Below are 23,143 nucleotides of genomic sequence, written 5' to 3'. Positions count from 1 at the left end.
AAGCACCTATGGAGAGGGAGGGACACTAGCAGGAGTTGAGCCAAGCCACCCCCACAGAGCCCCAGAGAAGCCCTGAACATGGTTCTTCCAGGGAACCCTTAAAGGCAAAATGAATTATGTGACTGAAATTAGGGAGAGTGATCAATCGTCTACACACTGAGCTGGTAGACCTTCTCCATGAACCCAAAAATCTATCCCTCCTCCCCACTGTACAGGGTCCAAGGTCTCTGGAAAAATTGAGAGGAAGTATCTCTATAACAGAGAACCCCAGGTATGGCAGAGAGCAAAGCTGAAAACAGAGGAGTAAATAAAGTTTGCTGGTTGAAGAGTAGGACCCTCAGCCTGTGCCCTTACTCTGCTTCCAGAATGTTAGCACCTATGGGATCCATCCAGGCAGAAAATAGCTGAATCCTTCTCAGAAGAAACTAAATGGCTTTGGGTGGGGGGAACCCTACAATGTTGATGTTTGGGATTTTTATAATGAAAAGCTTGCTTACCATCTGATTGCCATATAGCAAAGCTCACTAGTACATGTTAGCAAAAACTGCTCACCATCCCAAAACCTCCTATAATTTTTTTAGTGATTGACTATTAAATATTAATAGAGAGCCAAAGATTTCTAGGTTGTCTGAAGGAATACTCCAGCAAAATCCACAAAAAAACAGATACACACAAAGAGGAAAAAAACCCAAAACTTCCAGTTAAAAGACACAATACAGAAAGTAGGAGAAAACATTGATGAAACCATAATTAATATCCTCAGAGAGATGAGACATGAAACAGGAACAGAATGCTATCCTTTAATAAAAGAATTGGACATTAAAATATCAAAATATAATTGTAACTAGTAATTTTAAACAATAAAGCAAAATAAATCTCCTAGAAAGGAGATTGGAAAGAGACAAAAAATTGGAGGAAATCATTAGAAAACCAGAGTATCAATGCAGTAGTGCCCAGCATTCACCTAAAAACAGTTCCAGAAAGGGGCGCCTGGGTGGCGCAGTCGGTTAAGCGTCCGACTTCAGCCAGGTCACGATCTCGCGGTCAGTGAGTTCGAGCCCCGCGTCGGGCTCTGGGCTGATGGCTCAGAGCCTGGAGCCTGTTTCTGATTCTGTGTCTCCCTCTCTCTCTGCCCCTCCCCTGTTCATGCTCTGTCTCTCTCTGTCCCAAAAATAAATAAACGTTGAAAAAAAAATTAAAAAAAAAAAAAAAAAAAAAAAACAGTTCCAGAAAGAAACAAAACAAAACAGAAGAAATGAAGGGAAAGAAATGATCAAAGAAATAACACAAGAAAACTTCCTCACACTAAAAAAACCTAAGTGTCCAGATGGAAAGTGTCAGTCCGATGCCCAAAATAAAAGCTAAAACGATTATCCATACCAGCAAAACTTTAGAACACTAGAAATAGAAAGATCGTAAAAGTTTCCACTTTCCGCAATAAAGAAAGTCACGTAAAAGTGTTGAGGAATTAGCATGCCACCTGACTTCACAACATCACTGGAAGCTACAGTCTACTGATGCTACTTTTACGAATTTGGAGCCCCATTGTCACTCGCTCTCTCTCTTTCTCTCTCTCTCTCCCCAAAGGCCCATGTCACCCCAGGAATTGTTGGCACCTACTTTTTGACCAGAAGGAAAGACTTAGAATGAAATCAATGAAACTGCTATCACAAAAGGCAGAACGGAGAAACAGAAACAAAACAGGATCTTAGGGGTATCACTGATTTGTTTGATCAAGCATCGCTAAAGCCCTGCTTTCCCTCTGAACATTGCGTTACAAGTGTCAGGTAGTTGCTCTTTGGCCATTTGGGACCTAGCATTACTTCCTCAAAAATCACTAGCATTACTTTCACCGCATTCTACTTGCTGAAGTCGTCACGAGCCTGCCCAGATTCAAGGAGAGGAAATGTAGAACCACCACTGATTCCGAGAAAGGAAGCTAGTGAGTAGTAAACCTCGGGGTTCAAACGCAGGCTTTCCTGCTACAGGATGTGAGCTTATTGTGCCACGAAGTCATTTCTAACCTGTGGGCTGAGCACTCCTAAGACGCCACAGAGTTAGTTCAAGGAGCCCAAGAAATTATACGGGCACCAGGCATTTTCTGTAGATAAATGATATGCCTTGTATACATAATAAATGTACTATTGTCTTTAAAGAGCAAGTATTACTGTCACGATTAATAATATACAAACTCTTGGGATCCCTGGGTGGCTCAGTCGGTTAGGCGACTGACATCAGCTCAGGCCATGGTCTTGAGTTCATGAGCCCGATTCCTACATCGGGCTCCCTGCGGTCAACACAGAGCTCACTTCAAGGATCTTCTGTTTCCCTCTCTCTGTCCTCCCCCTCTTGTGCTCTCTTTCTCAAAAATAAACATATATTAAAAAACAAAAACAAAAACAAAACAGGGGCGCCTGGGTGGTTCAGTTGGTTAAGCGACTGATTTCGGCTTAGGTCATGATCTCGAAGTTCATGGGTTCAAGCCCTGCGGGGGGGCTCTGTGCTGACAGCTCAGAGCATGGAGCCTGCTTAGGATTCTGTATCTCCCTCTCTGCCCCTCCCACACTCATGTTCTCTCTCTCTCTCTCTCTCTCTCAAAATTAAATAAACATTAAAAAAACATACAAACTCTTAAAACTTTTGTTGAAGTCATAGTAGCTTTCTGTATTTTGTATGTTTTGTGTTATATATTTCTTAATCATGGACTCTAAAAGTACATCTAATATGTCGAGGAATTTTTTTTTTAAGTTTATTCATTTATTTTTGAGAGAGAGAGAGAGAGCAGGGGAGGGGCAGGGAGAGGTAGAGAGAGAACACGAAGCGGACTCTGCACTCTCAGCACAGAGACCAATGCGGGGCTCAAACTCACAACCCTTGAGATCACAACCTGAGCAGAAGTCGGTTGCTTAACTGACTGAGCCACCCAGGAGCCCCAAGGAAATATTTTTCATTTTTTATGTTTAAGGGGGGGGGGGGGTGGCATATCCTCCAAATTGAAGGTTAATGTCTTTACAGTCTATCATAAATCATAGAGAACCTGAGGAAATCCTTAGAATGCGATCACATTACCTGCCAGATCCGCAGGCACATCTCAGGCAGCTCAACTCACAGACCTTGTTACAAACAGCAGCACTGAGTTCTATGCCCCGCCCACCTATCCTCCTAGTCAAACCTGATTGGCCCGGGGAAGTTAGGCTGACCAAGTAGTTTTTTAAGTTTGCCATTGACCTAGTGGGTGGCCTGGCACAAGCCGTTCTGACATCTAAGGGCAAACCGAGCAAGTCAGCGTCGTCCTATTAAGCATTTTTTTTTTTAATTTTTTTTTCAACGTTTATTTATTTTTGGGACAGAGAGAGACAGAGCATGAACGGGGGAGGGGCAGAGAGAGAGGGAGACACAGAATGTGAAACAGGCTCCAGGCTCTGAGCCATCAGCCCAGAGCCTGATGCGGGGCTCGAACTCCCGGACCGCGAGATCGTGACCTGGCTGAAGTCGGACGCTTAACCGACTGCGCCACCCAGGCGCCCCCGTCCTATTAAGCATTTAATTTACACCTACAGACATACAGCGCATGGGACAGCTAGCAGCAAGAACTGACACTAATAAATCCAAGCCATGAGGGAGCAAAGGAAAACTTACGTAGAAGCTATGAATTACAGAAAAGACAGAGGATGAGGAAGCTAATTGGAAGCGGGAGGAGAAGCAACTGGAAAGTGGCTCCACGAACACAGCTGAGCGGTATTAACAGCGATGCTGGAATGCACCGAGGAGGGGTTCTTCCCTAGAGCTGCCCATCCGAATCAGTCTGGGACATGCTGGGATATTTCCCTCCTGGAAACGCCGAAGCCCCTCCAGATCTACTGACTCACAATCTCTGGAGCACCAAGATGTTGAAAAACTACAGAAGCTCTTCTGACGCTGTCTGATTAGGAGTCCCTCGTCTCCAGAAGCCCCTGCCTGTGGGCACATTGCACTGTCTTCGGATTTCGGTGAGTAACTTTATCGTCCTAATTGTTGCCTTGTATACATCCTGATAGTTAATCCCTGTTTAATGGGACAAAAAATGGGGGACAAAAAAAAGTTTGTCCCCATTCCTTCTAACCAAAAATGTCTCACTAAAACACTAAATTCTCACTAATTCTCACTGAAACGTAAAAGGAGAACTATAAAAACAAACAAAAAAAATTAAAGAAACCTTTTGCTGAGGGGTGATTTGGTGGCTCAGTTACTCGTCTGACTTCAGCTCGGGTCATGATCTTACAGTTTGTGAGTTTGAGTCCCTCATCTGGCTCTCTGCTGTTAGCGTAGAGCCTGCTTCAGATCTTCTGTCTCCCCCTCTCTCTGCCCCTCCCCTGCTCGCCTGCTCTCTCTCAGAAAGAAAGAAAGAAAGAAAGAAAGAAAGAAAGAAAGAAAGAAAGAAAGAAAGAAACCTTTTGTTGAGTCTGTAGAGATAAACAAAAACCACAAGAAAGGGGTTGTCATATGGAATTGTCTTCTAGAAAAATATGGTCATTTTTGATTTCTCATCTTAAAAGGCTTTTGAGGAGTGAGTTTTCTTCGAAGTTATTTACATCTTTTGTTAAGAAAGAGGAAACTCCAAGACTATTTGACGATAAATAAGTTAAAGGTGCATGCCTCTCTCTTGACTTTTTCTAGATGTATGAGGCTATAAATTAATAAGTCCAGTACCACATGCCACACAGAAAAGCAGGCTTATTCCCTTGACATCACACATGTTTGTATTTTGTCTGTCAGTCCATAGCTCTTTCTCTCCTTGTCTGGAACCATAGGAAGTAGCCCAGACACCTGGGAAATCTGGGATGTTGTGTTCAATTACGACAAATTCCTCAAGTCAATAGTTCTGTAACTTATTTTTAAGCCATGTCTCCAAGACACAGGGGGTGCTTGGATTTCTTAAGGGAATTTGAGTGAGCAAAAGTGGTCAATGTAGTCAAATTTTCAATTAAAGGTCATTCTCTATAAAGATGATAAGCTACAATTATAGATTGCCTTATATAATCACAATATACAAAATAGCACTATTGTGGAACTTACAACTTAAAGTCACTTCATAATCAGTAGCACTTGCCACATTATTTTATAGAAGTTTTCTTTAACAGTTCTTTATAATTCACCATTATTAATACCTACTCTTAGAACTGTTTCTTCTAAAGAGTTCAAAATCATGCCCCAACCTTTTTTCCAGCCTCAGCTCACAGTATCCCTTTCCTTCCTTACCTTAAGCCACTTGCCTTTCTCTTCATTTGAAACCATTGCATCAGAAAAGTGCTTCTCGATCGTTCTGCTGCTTTAAGACAAATTTCACTTCATCCCAGTTTCCCCTGGGAACAATTCATCATTTGTGTTATCTGTCTCCTAGATCACCTACCCAAAGCTTCCACTATATTTAATATACATTGTACAAATCGTTTGTTTCTCTTTGAAGACTGGAATCAAATTTTGTTTATTCTTATTTTGCCTTGCTTTAATATCCCCTAATGCCTAGCACAGTGACTTGGGAAAAGTAGACACTATACATTTTTTTTTTTTTTTGGATGAGGAATTGTTTGTGTACAACTGTTCATAATTTCTAACTCCCACCCACCTATAGCCAATGGCACTCATTACTGAGATGATTACCTGGAATGTAATTTATGGTCGAGAAAGAGGATTTTCACTGTAAATCTGGCTCAAAAGAACACAAATTTATGATTTTGAATGTTTAAGACCATGATCCAAATAAGAACTATCCAAAAATGAAGTCATTACAAAGGAATTGACTCTCTCGAATCTGAAGGAAACTATGTAAAACTATATCACAAATGCCAGTAGTAGATAAGAATGTTATGTTGTCAGTTTTCTCAAAATAAACAATCATGTGGATATGTCTTTTCTGGGAAACTTACCAAATTCTAAATCATTAGGGCTTGAAATTTTAAAACGTCGCTTAATAGTGACCACGAAGACACTAAACAAAGTGACAGATTGAGTAACTATTTCAACTTACTTTTGCAGATTTTTTAAGGAAGTCTGATTACATGAGGTCAACCTCCTCTCCAAAAAGCACTTCATATAGGAGTTTCCCAGACTGCTTTCCTCCAAGGGTTGCTTCAATTTCTTAGCCTATAGCTTATATGCTTTTGTGTGTTTTTTTAATGTTTATTTACTTACTTTGAGGGTGGGGAGGGGCAGAGAAAGAAGGAGAGGGAGAATCCTAGCAGGCTCAGTGCTGTTACATGGGGCTCAAACTCATGAACCGTGAGTGAGATCATGACCTGAGCCGAAATCAAGAAGTCAGATGCTTAACAGACTGGGCCACCCAGGCACCGTGGGTCTTTTGTGTTTTCTAAGTGCCCGATAATAAAAATGTCAACTTAATGATAATAATAAAGGCAGAATTATGGTTATCTGCCCACATCAAAATTGAGATGAAATCAGTCTTGAACCTTAATTCTCAAGCCTGTCTATATTCTTGAACGTTCACCTGGTTCCAGAACCAAATCCTCACCTGCTCTCTACACTTTTCCACTCTAAGCACCTCAAGTTCGCCAGGCCCAAATGAAACTCGAAAACCGCCCTCCTGCTCCATCTAATTCTATCTCTGTTAAATAAGTTATTCTCAGTCACTGACCCCACATCTGGTGTGGCTTTCAACCATGTCCTCTCCTTTATCTTTTATTTTCTGCCACACTGTTCTAAGGATTCATCCTCCAAAAGGACTCTTACATAGGAAACTTATGCTGTTCCCATATACCCAGTATCCAATTTTTGGGGGGGAGGTGGGGAACTACCCCTCTGCTCTTTGAGGTGAGGCTGTAAAGCACAATACCTACCTTATCCTCCCTTGGAAACAAGCATGTGACCTAGGCCTGTCAATTCACCGTACCTGATTCCTCTGGCATTCCTTTGTTACCGGTCAAAGGGGTAGGCTCGTGCTGCAGGTGGGGCCAGGGTTCCTCTCCTAGAGTTCATAATTAGGTAAAACAGATTCTCCTTCCACTAGGGTTGCTAATCTAGGAGTATGTGAATTGGCAACTACCAGCAGGCAGTCAGGGCTACACGCAGGAAGGCTGTTTAAAGTAGAAAGAGAATGAGATTGAAGCAAAGAGGCATCAGTACCAATATGGAAAGCCAGAGAGTTTTGACGCTGTTTGACCCCCTGCAGCCAGTCGCTCCTTAAGTCCATCCCATCCCCGGACTTGCGCCAGATGATTCTGACTTGCCCATTTCTGGCTCGGTGCACTTGGACAAGCTGTTTAACTTCTCTGTGCATCTCTTGCGTCATCTATAAAAATGGGAGGTAGGGGCGCCTGGGTGGCGCAGTCGGTTAAGCGTCCGACTTCAGCCAGGTCATGATCTCGCGGTCCGTGAGTTCGAGCCCCGCGTCAGGCTCTGGGCTGATGGCTCAGAGCCTGGAGCCTGTTTCCGATTCTGAGTCTCCCTCTCTCTCTGCCCCTCTCCCGTTCATGCTCTGTCTCTCTCTGTCCCAAAAATAAATAAACGTTGAAAAAAAAAAAAAAACTTTAAAAATGGGAGGTAACACATACCTACTCACAGAGTTGTATGAGGATCAGCATAGCAAATGCTCTGTAAATGTTAGCGAGGACTACGAAGTGCCAGTGAATACTGCTGTTGTTTAATCTAGTTTGAATCGGGATCTTGTCGTAATTGAAAGGGTATTGATGAGTTTCAACTTTAAAAATGTGCTTGGAGTCAGTCCCTCCTCCCTCTGCTTTTCCATTATCACTGTCCCCATGGATTCCTGAGCAGTGTTTTAGCTGGCTTCTCTGGTTGCAGCTTTGCTGTCTACAACCCTCCCTAGTTACCAGCGCCACGGCTACCTTCACAAAACATCACTTTCTTTCTTTTTTTTTTTTTAATTTGTTTTAAGTTTATTTATTTTTGAGAGAGAGGGACAGAGCGTGAGCAGGGGAGGGGCAGAGAAAGGAGACACAGAATCCAAAGCAGGCTCTGAGCTGTCAGCACAGAGCCCGACGAGGGGCTCAAACTCACGAACCGCAAGGTCATGACCTGAGCTGAAGTCAGACGCTTAACCGACTGAGCCACCCAGGTGCCCCAACATCGCTTTCATCATGCAATTTCTCTGCTCCAGTTTGTGTTCAGACTCCTCTCTCTGGCTTCCCAGATTCGACCTTGTGTATCCAGTCTGAATCACCTCTCTCCCTAGCATTCCAGTCGACCTGACATCCGACCTGTCACAAGAGCGAGCCTTGCTTATTCGTGTCCCTGTCTTACCTCACCTGAGACATCAGGGTCGCCCCTCCCAGCTTCTTCCCTGCTGGATAATCAGCTCCAATCATGCGAATTCTCTCAGTCTTCTAGGATACCTTTCCCAACCATCATGGTTTTCATGGATTTGCCCTCCTTGAGATTCTGTATCGTTTTCGATTCTGTACCATAGGCTATAATACACAAATATAGACATTTCTACATTGTGTCAGGTGAATCTAACTCATCCAATTAGGAAGTGAAGTTTTAGGTTACATTTCTTTTGGCACAGCCCCTCAGTGGTAAGCACATAATAGACATCAAAGTCAATATTTTTTATAGGGCTCAATCATAACACATCCCTACTTTTCTTTTTTAATGTTTATTTATTTATTTTTGAGAGAGAGAGAGAGAGAGAGAGAGAGAACATAAGCAGGGGAAGGACAGAGAGAGAGGGAGACACAGAATCTGAAGCAGGCTCCAGGCTCTGAGCTGTCAGCACAGAGCCCAATGAACTGTGAGATCATGACCTAAGCCAAAGTCGGACGCTTAAATGACTGAGCCACCCAGGCGCCCCACGCACCCCTACTTGTAAAATTCTGTAGTTTCGAGAAACTTTTTCTTCCAATTATGATAACTTCTGTTGCAGTTATCTAGTCTTGATGCCAAAACTTGATTTTGAGAGGCACATAAATCTTAAACGACAAAATAAGGCAATATGACAATTTTAACATCATTATATGTTTTTATTACATAAACAGTACACTATTCCTTGTGGGAGCTGATCTTCAGTTCTGCCTCTTGCTTTTATGGAATGTCAAATATCTGTAGAAATTATCTAAGAATGATTTATGAAACACCTTGCACCCCCACCAGAAAAGCCTCAGAGCCCCCATTTTCCAACCAGATTCCTGAGAAAAAGGATAGGTCTTGTTTATTCTACAGTGTAATACGTAAATTCTTCTCAAGGTATAAAAAAGGGCAGACTTTTAAAATAAGAGTCTCCTTTTGTTTTCAAAGTTCTATAAAAAATACATCAAGTATGCTCACGTGTGTCCTTTGACCTAATATTCCAGTTTACCAGAAACAAAAAATAACAATAAACAAAGATATGCAAACCACATTAATCTTGCAGCAATACGATGTCTACATCATCATGAACACCTTGCAAGAGTAGCTCTCCTGGGTACGTAACAACCTTCCTTCGCTTGGCAGCCTTGAGAGTTCCGACCAATGCTTCAAAGAGATTGGCACATTTGTCGTCTTGGAAGAGGACCCCAAATTTCACGCTTAACTTCCCATCAGCATCTAATTTGAGAGAATACAGTGTTAGTCAATGCAAAGTCTATTTCTTGCCCCCATAAATGGCAGATTTACCTAATCTTTAAAAAAAAACATCTGGGACGCCTTGGGTGGCTCAGTCGGTTGAGCGTCCGACTTTGGCTCAGGTCACGATCTCACACTCCGTGAGTTCGAGCCCCGCGTCGGGCTCTGTGCTGACAGCTCAGAGCCTGGAGCCTGCTTCAGATTCTGTGTCTCCCCATCTCTCTGCCCCTCCCCTGCTCATGCTCTGTCTCTGTCTCAAAAATAAATAAAAACATTAAAAAAAAAACAAAAAAAACATCTAACTGTATTCGCCAAGATTACAATTTAACAGTTCACGCTCAGATCAGACGTAATCTCTTGCCAGATCCAAAAAGTGGCGGAATAAGTACACTGTGTTACACACCTCCTAGCCTTCGTGTCATCTGGACAACCAAGACCCATTTACAAAAAGTCAATGTGTCACAGTGTTACTACTGTGGACCCATTCCCTCTATATTTTGATTTTTTAATTGTGGCGTTGCTGAATCAATAAAAATAACAAATATTGGAGAACCTTTAGGTCAGGAGTGGTGTTTCTCTGAAGTGTGCTCTAAACACACTCAGTACTCCTAGGAAGGAACTGGTGACCTTAAAAATGAAGAAATCCCTTGGGAAGCCTGGTGGCTCAGTCGGTTGGGCATCCGACTTCGTCTCAGGTCATGATCCCACAGTTTGTGACTTTGAGCCCCACGTCGGGCTCTGTGCTGACAGCTCAGAGCCTGGAGCCTGCTTCGGATTCTGTGTCCCCCTCTCTCTCCGCCCCACCCCTGCTCGTCCTCTGTCTCTCTCTCTCTGTCCATCTGTCTGTCTGTCTCTCTCAAAAGTAAACATTAAAAAAAAAAAAAAATGAAGAAATCCCAGGCACCAGGGCACCTGGGTGGCTCAGTCGGTTAAGCATCTGACCCTTAATTTCAGCTCAGGTCATGAGGTCCCATGAGGACCCATGGGGTCCCAGCTGGGCATGGAGTTTGCTTAATATTCTCTCTGTCTCTGTCTCTGTCTCTCTCTGTCTCTCTCTCTCTCTCTCTCCCTCCCTCTCTCTCTCTCTCTCTCTCTCTCATCCACTGCCCCTCCCCAACCCATGCTTGCTCTGCTCTCTATCTCAAAATAAAATATAGTATTATTAAGAGAAGGCAATCTGAAAAGGCTACATGCTGTATGATTCCAACTACAGGACATTCTGGAAAAGGCAAAACAAAAGAAAAAGATAAAATTAAATACAAAGATCAGTGGGCTTCAGGAGTTGGGCGGGGGACACAAACAGGCAGCGCACAGAGGATTTCGAGAGCAGTGAATACATTCCGTAAAATACTATACTGATGGATACGTGTCATTATACATTTATCCAAACCCACAGAATGTACACCACCAAGAGTGAATCATAAATTACGGACTGTGGTTGATGATGTGTTAATGTGCTAATGTAGATGATCAACTGTAACAAATGCACAATTCTGGTGGGGGATGCTGATAATGGGGGAGCTATACATGTGTGGGGATAACAGGTATACAGGAAATCTCTGTACCTTCCTCTCAGTTTTATTGTAGTCTAAAACTGCTTTAAAAAATTAAGACTTTTTTAAGAAAATAAGGTAAACAAAAGGTGGATCTTTGGTTAAGAATCAATCAGTGCTGGGCACTGGAGGCAAGTAGACGGAAGTGTGGAGCCACTTTCTAGCTTTCGAAGAAATGGCTTTAGTTCCCACAAGGAAATAAGAAATATACACATAGTAAGTAAAGCGACAGTGCAAAGCAGTATGTGATTGGATGTCCAGTAAGGAGCCAAGACTAACCCCCTGCAGTTTGGAGAAAGGCAACATGACTCTGGGCTAGAACGGGAGGGGAAGACTTTATGGAGGAGGCAGCGCTGGCCCTGACCTTTAAAAGGAGTGCAAATGGGGTGCCTGGGTGGCTCAGTCGGTTGAGCGTCCGACTTCGGCTCAGGTCATGACCTCACTGCTTGTGGGTTCGAGCCCCGTATCGGGCTCTGTGCTGACAGCTCAGAGCCTGGAGCCTGCTTCGGATTCCGTGTCCCGCTCTCTCTCTGCCCCTCCCTCACTCATCCTCTGTCTCTCTCGCCCTCTCTCTCTCAAGAATAAATAAAACATTAAAAAAAAAAATTAAACTTTGACTTTTCAACTTCCAGCGGCAGGACCCTTTGTTCGCGATAAGAACCTTTTACTGGTCACAGAAATAACAGGAGCTGCTGGGTAACCTTGAATAGGGCCTCCAAGCTCTGAGCCGCACTTACCTCATCTATACAATGAAGGTCAAAGTACCCCTCACGGATTGTTGCAAAGATGAAAAGATAGATTAGGCATAAAGGCTTTGTTTCTTTTTCTTTTTTAAATGTTTAGTTATTTTTGAGAGAGAAAGTGTGAATGGGGGAAGGACAGAGAAAGAGGCAGACACGGAACCAGAAGAAGGCTCCAGGCTGTCAGCGCAGAACCCGACGCAGGGCTCGAACTCACGAACTGTGAGCTCGTGACCTGAGCTGAAGTCAGACGCTTAACTGACTGAGCCACCCAGGCACCCCTGGACATAAAGGCTTTTATGGAGAGCGCAACATATGGTAAATTCTCAATTCAGGTTAAATTTTTGAAAGGCACCAAAGGCAGAAACCTGGGTGTAATCTTGGAGCTCTGCCCACTCACTCTTCAATCTCACAAGTGATTCCATTTCCTTCGTATCTTCTGTTGCTCTCGTCTCCTCTCCATTGACAATTAATTTCTTGGTTCAGCCTGGAGTTGTCTCCTGTGGATAACTAACTGCAAGACTCCTCACCAGCCTCCCTTTCTCCATGTCTGTCCCCAGTACGTCCTCCACATTGGCACAGAATAAAAAAGGTGAAAGAAACCTTTAAGATGCCAATCCGATTGATTTTTTTTTTTAAGTAAACCCTACCCTCGATATGGGGCTCAAACTCATGACCCCAAGATCGAGAGTCACAGGCTCCACTGACTAAGCCAGCCAGGTACCCCTTGTTGATGATACTCTTCTACTTTAACCTCCCAATGGCTCCCTACCACCTTCAAATAGTGATGCCCGTGGCATGGCAGGTAAGACCCTTCACTCTCTGGCCCTTGCACTCCCTCTCCCCTCGTCTTCTGCCATATCGTTCTCTGCACCTTTTGATCCAGTCAAAATCAACGACTTGCTGTTACCCAGGGCGACATGAGAGATTGTGCCCTAGCAGTTTTGCCCATGTTGAGCCATCTGCCCAGCATCCCAGACCCTTTCCTCTAGCTAAATTCTTTTTCTTTCAGAATGGGCTCCAACGTCACCTTTTCTGAGAAGTCCTCTGTGATTCCCTCAGTTGAGTTAATAACTCTTCTTATAAAATTAAGTATGTATCAAAGCACTCACCATCAATTATAGTAACAGCTAATGTGTATTGAGTACTTGCTATGTTCCTAGAACTATTCAGTGCATTTTAACTCACTTAAATGTTCAGTGCATTTTAACTCAGCAATTAAAACTCACTTCATCCTCATTTTATGAAAGGTAAGGCACAATTGGTTGCAAGAAACACCATTATTTTATGTTCTAATTAAACTGCCAAGGGCGCCTGGGTGGCTCAGTAGGTTGAGCGTCCATCCGACTTTGGCTCAGGTCATGATCTCACAGTTTTTGAGTTTGATCCCCACATCGGGCTCTGTGCTGACAGTGCGGAGCCTGGAGCCTGCTTCGGATTCTGTGTCTCCTTCTCTTTCTGCCCCTCTCTGGCTCGTGCTCTGTCTTTCTCTCTTAAAAATAAACTGCCAATTTAACCATAGCACACCATGTATAATAAGATGCATCCTTATTTTTGGAGATTTTTAAGTGAGGGGAGGAGGGTGCACCTGGATGGCTCAGTCAGTTAAGTGTCCGACTCTTGACTTTGGCTCAGGTCATGATCTCATGGTTAGTGAGTTCGAGCCCCATGTCAGGCTCTGCACTTACCGTGTGGAGCCTGCTTGAGATTCTCTCTGTCTCCCTCTTTCTCTGTCCCTCCCCTGAGAGCATATGTGTGTGCTCTCTCTCTCTCTTTCTCTTTCTCAATAAATAAATAAATAAATAAACTTAAAAAAAAATAGTATGGGGGGAAAAGTGTCTTTGAATCATTGAAATAGAGTATTATTATCCAAATAAGGAAACCAAGGCACAAAAATGTTTAGCAATGTGCCCAAGGTCACACAGTAAGTGGTAAGGGAGCTGGGATTCATTCCTGAAGAGTCTTGACTCCAGAGCTCACGCTCTTAACCACTTCCCAATACAAGCGTCCAGTTGATCTGCCTGTCTTCCCACTACTTACAGAGGCCCACAGGGGCTGAGATGGAATTTTATTTATTTCCACATGTCCCGTACTTGAGCACAAAAGGCAGCTCTCAAGAAATATTTGCTGAATGAAAGAATTTAAATCTCCAGATAATCTTTATCCACTTATTTTTTTCTACCGGATGAAAAATAAAAACACTTTATTTTATTCTATTTTTTTATTTTTTATTTTCTTTAATATTTATTTTCGAGAGACAGAGCACAAGTTGGGGAGGGGCAGAGGGAGAGGGAGACACAGAATCTGAAGCAGGCTCCAGGCTGTGAGCTGTCAGCACAGAGCCTGGTCAGAGCGGGGCTCAAACTCATGAACCATGAGATCATGACCTGAACCGAAGTCAGATGCTGAACCGACTGAGCCACCCAGGTGTCCTTTTTCTTTTTTTAATTTTTTTTAATGTTTATTTATTTTTGAGAGACAGAGAGAGACAAAGTGTGAACAGGGGAGGGGCAGAGAGAGAGAGAGAAAGACACAGAATCTGAAGATGCTGCAGACTCTGAGCTGTCAGCACAGAGCCCGACGCGGGGCTTGAACTCACAAGCCATGAGATCATGACCTGAGCCGAATTTGGTTGCTTAACCAACTAACTGAGCCACCCAGGCACCCTCCAGGTGTCCTTTAAAGGACTTTATTTAAAAAAAAAAAAATAGATACAACTAAATCCATCAATTTCCAACTTCACCTAGTACATCACATTTAGATTAGTCTAAAAATAATTAATCTAAATCGTAATTTACATTAGTCAAAATTATCCCAGATGCAATTTATATAGTTAACCATAACATATCCCCATAGATGCCTTCCAACTCAATAAGTCATCTATTTCCAGGAACAAGTTAGTCAAGGAGGCCCGGGGAAGTGGCAAAGTTCGAAATGTTTCATCCTCACAGAAATTATGATAATTACACTTTGGTCTCCTAGTTTGGAAAGTTGCCAATTTTAAGTACAGGTTCAGTTTGCCCTAGTAGAATAATAACACTGTTCTAGGGTACAGGTTAGAACTTTAAATGCAATTCAATCTGACCAATAAACCCTAGGCTAACGTGGAGAAAGATCTATGAGAGAAGAAAATCCTACAAATCTTTGGAAACACATCTTTAATATTGTTAACAATCTAAACAATAGTACTACTCCCAAGAGCAACATGACCTCACAGAACTCTGGAGAAATTGGAAAGGTAGAAATGAGGAACAAAGGTAGGTAGATCACTATGGAAAATAAGACTCGGGAAACTTCCATCAAGTGGATGTAGTGAACTGGGTGGGAGAAAAATGGGGTTAGGAAAGATGCTGCATTTGTTTGATCGGAGAACCAAGTAAGTTACGTTCTCCACACCTCCCTAGTGGTCTCCACAAACACCCCAAATTCAGCTCATGCGTTTCCTCCTTTACTGACCTGCCCTGTACTTCAAAGTCTTGCCTGATATTCAAGGCTTTATTAAGTGCCCCAATTACTATAGCTTCCAATAATCTACTTCTCTAGGACCACACTGAATTTGAATGTCAGCACTCCACACTGCTCCCTGAAGACTTCCATGTCCTAATCCCAAGAAACCGTATGTTTCCTTATATGGCAAATGAAAATTTGCAGATATGATAAAATGAAGGGTCTTGAAATGGGGAGATTATCCTGGACTTATCTGGGGGAGCCGAATGTAATCACAAGTGTCCTTAAGAATGGAAGGGAGAAGCAGACAAGGGGCTCAGACTGATGTAATATGAGGGCACAACCAGCTGTTGCCGGCTTTGAAGATGGAGAAAGGAGGACACGAACCAAGGAATGCAGGTTGATCCTAGAAGCTAGAAAAAGACTAGGAAACAGACGCTCCAGAACTTCCAGAAAGGAATACACTCTTGCCCACACCTTGATTTTAGCCCAAGGAGACCCTTATCAGAATCTGTTATGGTCTGAAAGTTGGTGTCCTCTCAAAATTCATATGCAAATCCTAACTCCCAAAGGTAATAATATTGGTAGGTGGGGCCTTTGGGAGGTGCTCAAGTCATGAGGGTCGTGAGTCATAAGAATCACTTCCTTTATAAGAGAGGCTGCAAAGAGATCCCAGCCCCTTTCACCATGTGAGGATACAACAAATCTACAAGTGGAGAAGGGCTCTCACCTCACTGGTCTGGCACCCTGACGGTGGACTTCCAGCCTCTAGAACTATGAGAGAATTAAACTTCTGCTGTTTATGAGCCACCCAGTCTGTGGTAATTTGTTACAACAGCCTAAACAGACTAAGACGGACACCCAACCTCCATTACAGTTAAGATATGGAACGTGTTGTTTTACGTCGCTAAGTTTGTGGTAGTGTTACCACAGCAGTAGAGAACTACTACCGGGGACACTTGATACTAATGGCTCAATGGGATTCCAAGGATGTCTTATTTCAGGTGATCTGTGATCCGAAAGCAGACAGAGCTATAAGAAGAGTCAAGCTATGATGACAAAACAACTCTTATGAGGTACTTTTCATTTATTTATTTATTTTATTTTTATTAAAAATATTTTAATGCATATTTATTTATTTTTGAGAGTGCCAGCAGGGAGGGGCAGAGAGAGAGTGAGAGAGAATATGAAACAGGCCTATGAGGTACTTTTTAAAGCTGTTGGTCACTTACGTGATGTCATTTTTTTTTTTTAACTTTTTTTTTTTTTAATTTTTTTTTTTCAACGTTTATTTATTTTTGGGACAGAGAGAGACAGAGCATGAACGGGGGAGGGGCAGAGAGAGAGGGAGACACAGAATCGGAAACAGGCTCCATGCTCTGAGCCATCAGCCCAGAGCCCGACGCGGGGCTCGAACTCACGGACCGCGAGATCGTGACCTGGCTGAAGTCGGACGCTTAACCGACTGCGCCACCCAGGCGCCCCCGTGATGTCATTTTAAAACTTAAGAGTTCCGTTATCCTAGTTGTTGCTGAATATGTCTATGGCTCTTACAGTTTTCAGAATGTTCCCCCAAACTCTTGTATATCTTATCTGAGATGTGCAAATACCTAAAGCTACAAACATAATAGTTACTTTCATCACAACTTGGAAAAGGACACTAAAACTACCAATTTTACATGGCACTGATTTCACGGTAGCTGTTTACATGCTGCTAAAGGAAAAGCTCACTTAAAAAAAATTACCTAGGGGCGCCTGGGTGGCTCAGTCGGTTGAGCATCCGACTTCAGCTCAGGTCATGATCTTGCCGTACGTGAGTTCAAGCCCCGCGTCAGGCTCTGTGCTGACAGCTCAGAGCCTGGAGCCTGTTTCAGACACTGTGTCTCCCTCTCTCTCTGCCCCTCCCCCACTCATGCTCTGTCACTCTCTCTCTGTCAAAAATAAACATTAAAAAAAATTTTTTTTAATTACCTAAAGTTTAGTTATATGTACATAAAAATACTTGACTGTACAAAACTCAAGAATTGGGAGAAAATAAAGACAATTTAATATAATTTCAATCTGAGTCCGTAGTCATTTGGAAGTTTATAAGATGGTGGCAAGATAAAGCAAAAACAGATGAACTTTAATAGTGTGGCACAAAAAAATTTGACCATGATTTAATTACCAGATTTCAATGCAGCCAGATTAAAAAGCACAGCAATTTTCTTTGCATTCAAAGGATAATGAAATAACTCAACTATTCCTTACATCAAGAATCACAATATCCCCAAGGCTCTGTGTCTTCAGAAATCACTCCATGGCTGAGGGCGGAGCTTCCATAACTATGTCCTGACGTCCTGGGTAACACTTTCATTGGGTCCTTCTTGCTCTGAGTTGAACTCAGGATACTGTGTCTGTGTTATAATACTTACTTTTTTAAATTTTTTTAAAGTTTTATTTATTTTTACTTTGAGGGAGAGAGAGAGAGAGAGAGCGTGAGCACAAGCAGGGGAGAGGCAGAGAGAAGGAAAGACAAAATCCCAAGCAGGCTCTGCACCATCAGCGCAGAGCCCGATGCGGGGCTTGAACTCACGAACCGTGAGGTCATGATCTGAGCTGAGATCAAGAGTTGGACACTTCACCAACTGAGCCACCCAGGCGCTTTTGAGCCACCCAATACTTACTTTTTGAACCCAGACGATGAATTTCCTCCACTAGGAGGTTGACTTCGTGATCCACATTCATTGTTGCCTGAGGAAGAAAGTAAGTCTATATTATTACCATTTCTATATCCCATTAACCACATCTTGCCAAATCCAAGGGCCATTTCTTTTTTTTTTTTTTCATGTTGCATTTGTCATTGTTAATTTGCCATGTCTCTCTTCCTAAAAATACTCGTGTGGTGTACACGACACCAGACTACCTCCATTTCCCCTCTTTATATCTTTCCCTTTGGGCTGACCCTCTTCCTATTCTACACAGGATAATGGGGACAGTGCAGCTATTTTCCTTGCACCCACTATTAACTCTAAGCCCATCCTCATGGTGCTCTGCCCTGCACCAAAATTACAAAGGCGAGTGACACAGGGAACTCACCGTTCGGAACAGAGAAAGACGTGGGTTGGAAAATAGCAATGTGATAGCATTCCTTGAGTGGTGAGTCCAACCATTAGGGGAGGACAAAGGAGGAAGCCACAGAGGACTTTGTAGAGGTCAGTGGAGAGAGATGAACTGGGAAGACCGTCGACAAAGGGTGCTCTATGAATGGGGAAGAGTGTGTGCAAAAGCCCAGAAGCAAAGGAGGAAAAGCACAGCGCGTTTGAGGCAGGTCCTCAGCCAGAAGGTGGAGTGCCAAGATAAAGGAACACACTCCCCACCTTCCCCGAGCCTGAGGACTCGTGGGGAAAGCAGATCAATAACGGGGCAATTTTAATACTCTTAGATTCGCGCGGTGATGCTGCTGGGTCACACGCAGGGTACCGCATCCTTCCCTGGGCAGTGCCCGCTACCGCCTGAGGGCAATGGAGACCTGTGGTGAGGACCATTCATCTCAGAGAGGAGTCCGGGACCAACAGGAGTGGAGAGACCTACCTTGGTTCACTAGGCCTTCTTCAGGCTTGTACACTAAAGACCCTTGACCCATGAAGTCAGTCTAGAGGAGACCTGCCCCTGTTTTTTAAAATGAAAGCTCCCTTGATGCATGTGTATGATAGTGTGGGCAGGATGGATAGGTGTAAGAGCGGACCGGGGAGCCATATAAGAGAACATTTTCCTAACAAGCAACACCAACAATTAGTTTGCCCTTGTTATTGGTAGCATTGAGGCAGCAGTATGGATCTGTGAGGGCTACTGAGGAAATCAGCCCTCACTGGACAGGAAAAGGAGTCAAATGCCGAAGGGAATCATGATCCTCTCCAGTTCTGACTCTCTGGCTTCCTCCCGCTTGGAACATTTATCTCTTTAACACTACCCTCCCCTCCTACTCGCCCCCATAATCAGCAGCACACTTCAGACCTAGCTCTCCTTTAATATTGAGACTCGGGGCGCCTGGGTGGCGCAGTCGGTTAAACGTCCGACTTCAGCCAGGTCAGGATCTCGCGGTCAGTGAGTTCGAGCCCCGCGTCGGGCTCTGGGCTGATGGCTCAGAGCCTGGAGCCTGTTTCCGATTCTGTGTCTCCCTCTCTCTCTGCCCCTCCCCCATTCATGCTCTGTCTCTCTCTGTCCCAAAAATAAATAAACGTTGAAAAAAAAATATTTAAAAAAAAATAAAAATAAATTAAAAAAAAATAAAAAATAATGAGACTCAACGAGGAAATCCCACTATTAATGTGAATACCTGCCTCAAATTAAGCAGATGTACACAGGTTCCGTTTAAAGAAAGGAAAGCAACCAGCATTTTTTTGTATAGTTAATTACACACGAAACTCCTTATCTGTGTTAATTCATGTAATCCTAAGAAAACTTTGCAAAGTATTTATTATTTATCGCCATTTTACGGATGATGAAACTGGCTCACTTCAATGCTGTTGTCCCACAATCATATGCTGTTTCTACAACATCATTCTGGCTTTTTTTTTTTTCTTTTCTTCTTCTTCTTCCTCTTCTTCCTGGTTAGTATGCAAAGTGTGCTAAATATAATAGTGAGTCGTGTTTGAAATACTGCATGCTGAGCACTTACTAAGGCAGAACACTTACAAAGCAAGAAAGGCTCCCTGCCCAGACCCCTACCAGTAGGAAAATAACAGGATTAGGAACTATTGCTACATACATAATTTGGCATGATTTATTTATTTATTTATTTATTTATTTATTTATTTATGTATGTATGTGTTTATGTATTTATTTTCTTAGCAAGGACAAAGTGGGGGCGGGGGGCAGCATACTCATTGTTGTTACACATTGGAAAGCCCATGACATTTTGTAAGGACAGAAGCCTGGGACTGGGGGTAAGCCAAGAACAATGAGGAGAGGCCATCAGCAGAGCAAGTCTAAGGGGAAGAAAGAGATTTTCAGTGGGAGGCTCAAGCTCAAGGGAAGGCGGTGGCAGATGCTAGTCGGGCCCTCTAACTGTGTCAGAATCTAATTAGGCATTGTGCGTGGGCACCACAAAGAAAGCGGAACGTCGGAGGGTTGGCACACATACTGAAATATACACTTAATATATTTAATGACCTTCTCACAGTTTTTGTCTTGTTTGTTTGTTAAGTTTAGAGGCAATACACGGAGATTTTCTCACGTTCGAGGCATAAAGCCTGCTGGGGTGGGGACGCCTGGGAATCAGCAGCCGGCGGTACAGCGGCACGCTGGGGGCTGGCCACTTCTTTCAGCGGTCCTTCGCAGTCCCAGACTAGCAGCTGGTGGGGGTCAAAGGAGGACTCGGGTTCCTTCCTGCCAGCCCGCTGGCGCGCACACGCTCCATATTTGGTCATCACTGCTCCAAGTTTGGGAGCTGGCCCGGAAGGGGTCCCCAGCCCCAGTCCCCTGCAGGCCATCACACGGTCACCACCCGCACCAGGGTAGGGCTGGGGAGCGGGGGAGTCGGGGCCCCGACCGCACCGCGGACTCCGGGGCAGCCCCCGCGGGAAGGGCCGAGTCCCGGAAGCCTTTGTCTCCGCGAGTCCGCGCCAGCGCCGCGCGCCCCGCGCTCCCCCGGTGGCCGGTGCGCCCCGGCGAGCCGAGAAAGCCAGCGCCCAAACCGGGGGACGGCAGTCGACCCCGCTCGGGGGTCCCCGCGCCCCCAGGGTCTCGCATCACCCCCACCCTCCACACCCACGATTTGGAGCCTACGGGACCGCACCCACCGCCGGCGCCGCAGAGTCCGCGGCCGCGGGGCCACCGCAGTCCTCGGGGGAGCCTGTCCCCTCACCCCCAGCCCTCCCCCGCCCCGCTCTGCAGATCGCGCTCCCGCGCCACCGGCAAGTGCAAAGCGGACAAGCTGCACCGCGGAGCAAGCCTTCACCTGGCTACCGGTTTCTCTCCCCGCCCCACCCCCCCCCATCCCGGGCCGGCACGATGTCACGTGAGCCGATGCGGAAGTCGGCAGAACTGGGGGCGTAGGGGCGCGCCCACCCGATACCCCCTCTGCCGGGTCTCAGCCCAATTCCAGTTACAACCTCCACGCGCCTCGGTCCCTCCCGGTCCCGGCTCCCCACCCGCAGCCCCCGATCCCCCGTCTGCCTAGCCTCCACCGGACACCCTGTCCATCCTTTATGACTGCCCATCACCTTCCCGGGAGACCCACTCACCTCTCCGCCTCTTTATCTTTTCTCGGAAAAAGCCGGTGCAGAGTCGGTCGGGACCTGGCTAATGTGTTCAACTCACCGAGGAGGAAGAGGCTGGGGAAGGAAGTGACTGAGGCGAGGAGAAAGGCTGGTGTGGAGGAGGGGGGGGTGGGAGGTGAGTTTAAGCGCTCGGGAAAGGGGCCGCCCACACTCCCAGGGACAAGCCTATGAGAAGGAAACTCGGGAGAGGAGAGCCGGAGAAGGGGGCCGACTCCCGGCAGGTGGCTGGGCGCCCGAGGCTTCTAGGAATACGGACTCAGAACTTCCAAGAGTGCCACCGTTCCTCCGCGCCACTCGGTGCCAATGATTCCCAACCTCCACCTCGGATCCTGGGCATTGATTTCCTGCCAGGATCTCTCTCTTTTAACATAAGAAAGAACGCGCCCACAACGTGACGACTGCTGAGATCTCCTAGGAGGAACGTGACATTGGTTCTCTATGCCAGGAGCGGGGGTGTCCAGCAAACCAGGAACAGGGCAGCAGGATAGACTGATGGGGGGGGGAGGGGGGGGCGGAGGGGGGAGTATTCTTGAAAACTAATTTGTTCTACTGCAAAGAAATTTTGTTTGGACAATGTTAGTTCTTGATTCTGAGTGAATATAACTTTCTTCTCTTCATTCAATATCCTACATTTAACTGCACAATTCAATCTATTCATACTCTCTTTATTTTGGTCACTGTTGTTTTACTCAGTGTGTGTGTGTGTGTGTGTGTGTGTGTGTGTGTGTGTACGTGCATGTGAGAGCACGCAAGACAGAAAGAAAGAGGAGAGAAAAGGAGAGAGAGACATACTTGCTATACCGAGAGTCCCTTCAAAAAGGAGGACACCTAGGTGGCCCAGTCCGTTAAAGGTGGGACTCTTGATTTCTGCCCAGGTCATGATCTCACTTTGTTAGATGGAGCCCACGAAGTTCGGCTCTGAGCTCAGAGCCTGGAGCCTACTTGGGATTCTCTCTCTCGCTGGCTATCTCTCAAAATAAATAAAGTTTGAAAAGTAAACAAAAGGAAACTGAAGCCCTGCTCAGAGAAATGACCCAAACTTCCCTAAGGCAAAGGTTGCACTAATAACTACCAACCCCTCCTGAAGCTGATTGGATTAGTGGTGACCATGTGACCCAAGAGCACACAATCCATAAACTGGCCATCATCCAAGAAGGTGACCTGGAACAAACAAACAGCCCTCACCAAACAGGGACTCTGATAATTAACTAAGCAATCGGATTCTCCCTTGGAAATTGAAAGGGGAGAGCGGAGAATGAGCTATCCCATAGAAAGGCTGAAGCTGAGAGAGAACTTGAGGCTGGGGTAGAGAAAATGGGCCTCCAGAAAGCCAAGCACTTGAGTAAGCAGAAACTCCCTGGGGTGAAGCAGAAGGTGGGGGCAGAAATGGTAGAAGCAAAGTCTAAGAGAAGTGAGACCCAGTGATGGAATAAGGGCGACAAAAACACCTGCTCCCCAGGGGGGTGTGACTATCCAGGTCCCCAAGGCTACGCTGGATCCCTCCACTTCCCAAACTGTATTCTAGTTACCCTTTCGTAGTGGATACCAAGCACTTGGGGCGTGACTTTGAATGAGTCTCTGTTCC

The 23,143-nt window shown here is 44.9% G+C and overlaps 1 protein-coding gene across 2 annotated transcripts; it reads right to left on the bottom strand.

The window, feature by feature from the left end:
- Positions 1–8,954: 8,954 nt before the first annotated feature.
- On the bottom strand, positions 8,955–21,674 carry ABRACL (ABRA C-terminal like). 2 transcript variants are annotated; one of them, XM_086707980.1, is made up of 3 exons: positions 21,523–21,674; positions 17,962–18,028; positions 8,955–9,537 (listed from the first exon to the last, which is right to left on the bottom strand). In XM_086707980.1, the coding sequence occupies exons 2-3, from the start codon at positions 18,020–18,022 to the stop codon at positions 9,353–9,355; spliced, it is 246 nt and encodes an 81-aa protein (XP_086564106.1). In that variant the 5' UTR covers positions 18,023–18,028; positions 21,523–21,674; the 3' UTR covers positions 8,955–9,352. The 2 variants fall into 2 exon arrangements, with proteins under 2 accessions (XP_086564106.1, XP_086564107.1); XM_086707981.1 differs by having other exon boundaries at positions 21,599–21,669.
- Positions 21,675–23,143: the final 1,469 nt, after the last annotated feature.

This window comes from Puma concolor, chromosome B2, assembly GCF_028749965.1.
Source record: "Puma concolor isolate L17-30 chromosome B2, mPumCon1.1.hap2, whole genome shotgun sequence".
In the NCBI taxonomy this organism is placed as follows: domain Eukaryota; kingdom Metazoa; phylum Chordata; class Mammalia; order Carnivora; family Felidae; genus Puma; species Puma concolor.
The sequence above is the reverse complement of the archived record's forward strand: the minus strand, read 5'-3'. Positions and strand labels throughout refer to the sequence as shown.

Coding starts and splice junctions, on each gene's coding strand:
- ABRACL (XM_086707980.1), bottom strand. CDS start 18,022: ATGAATGTGGATCACGAAGTCAACCTCCTAGTGGAGGAAATTCATCGT. Junction 9,538..17,961: donor TCATCGTCTGGGTTCAAAAA/GTAAGTATTGGG, acceptor CTCTCAAATTAG/ATGCTGATGGGAAGTTAAGC.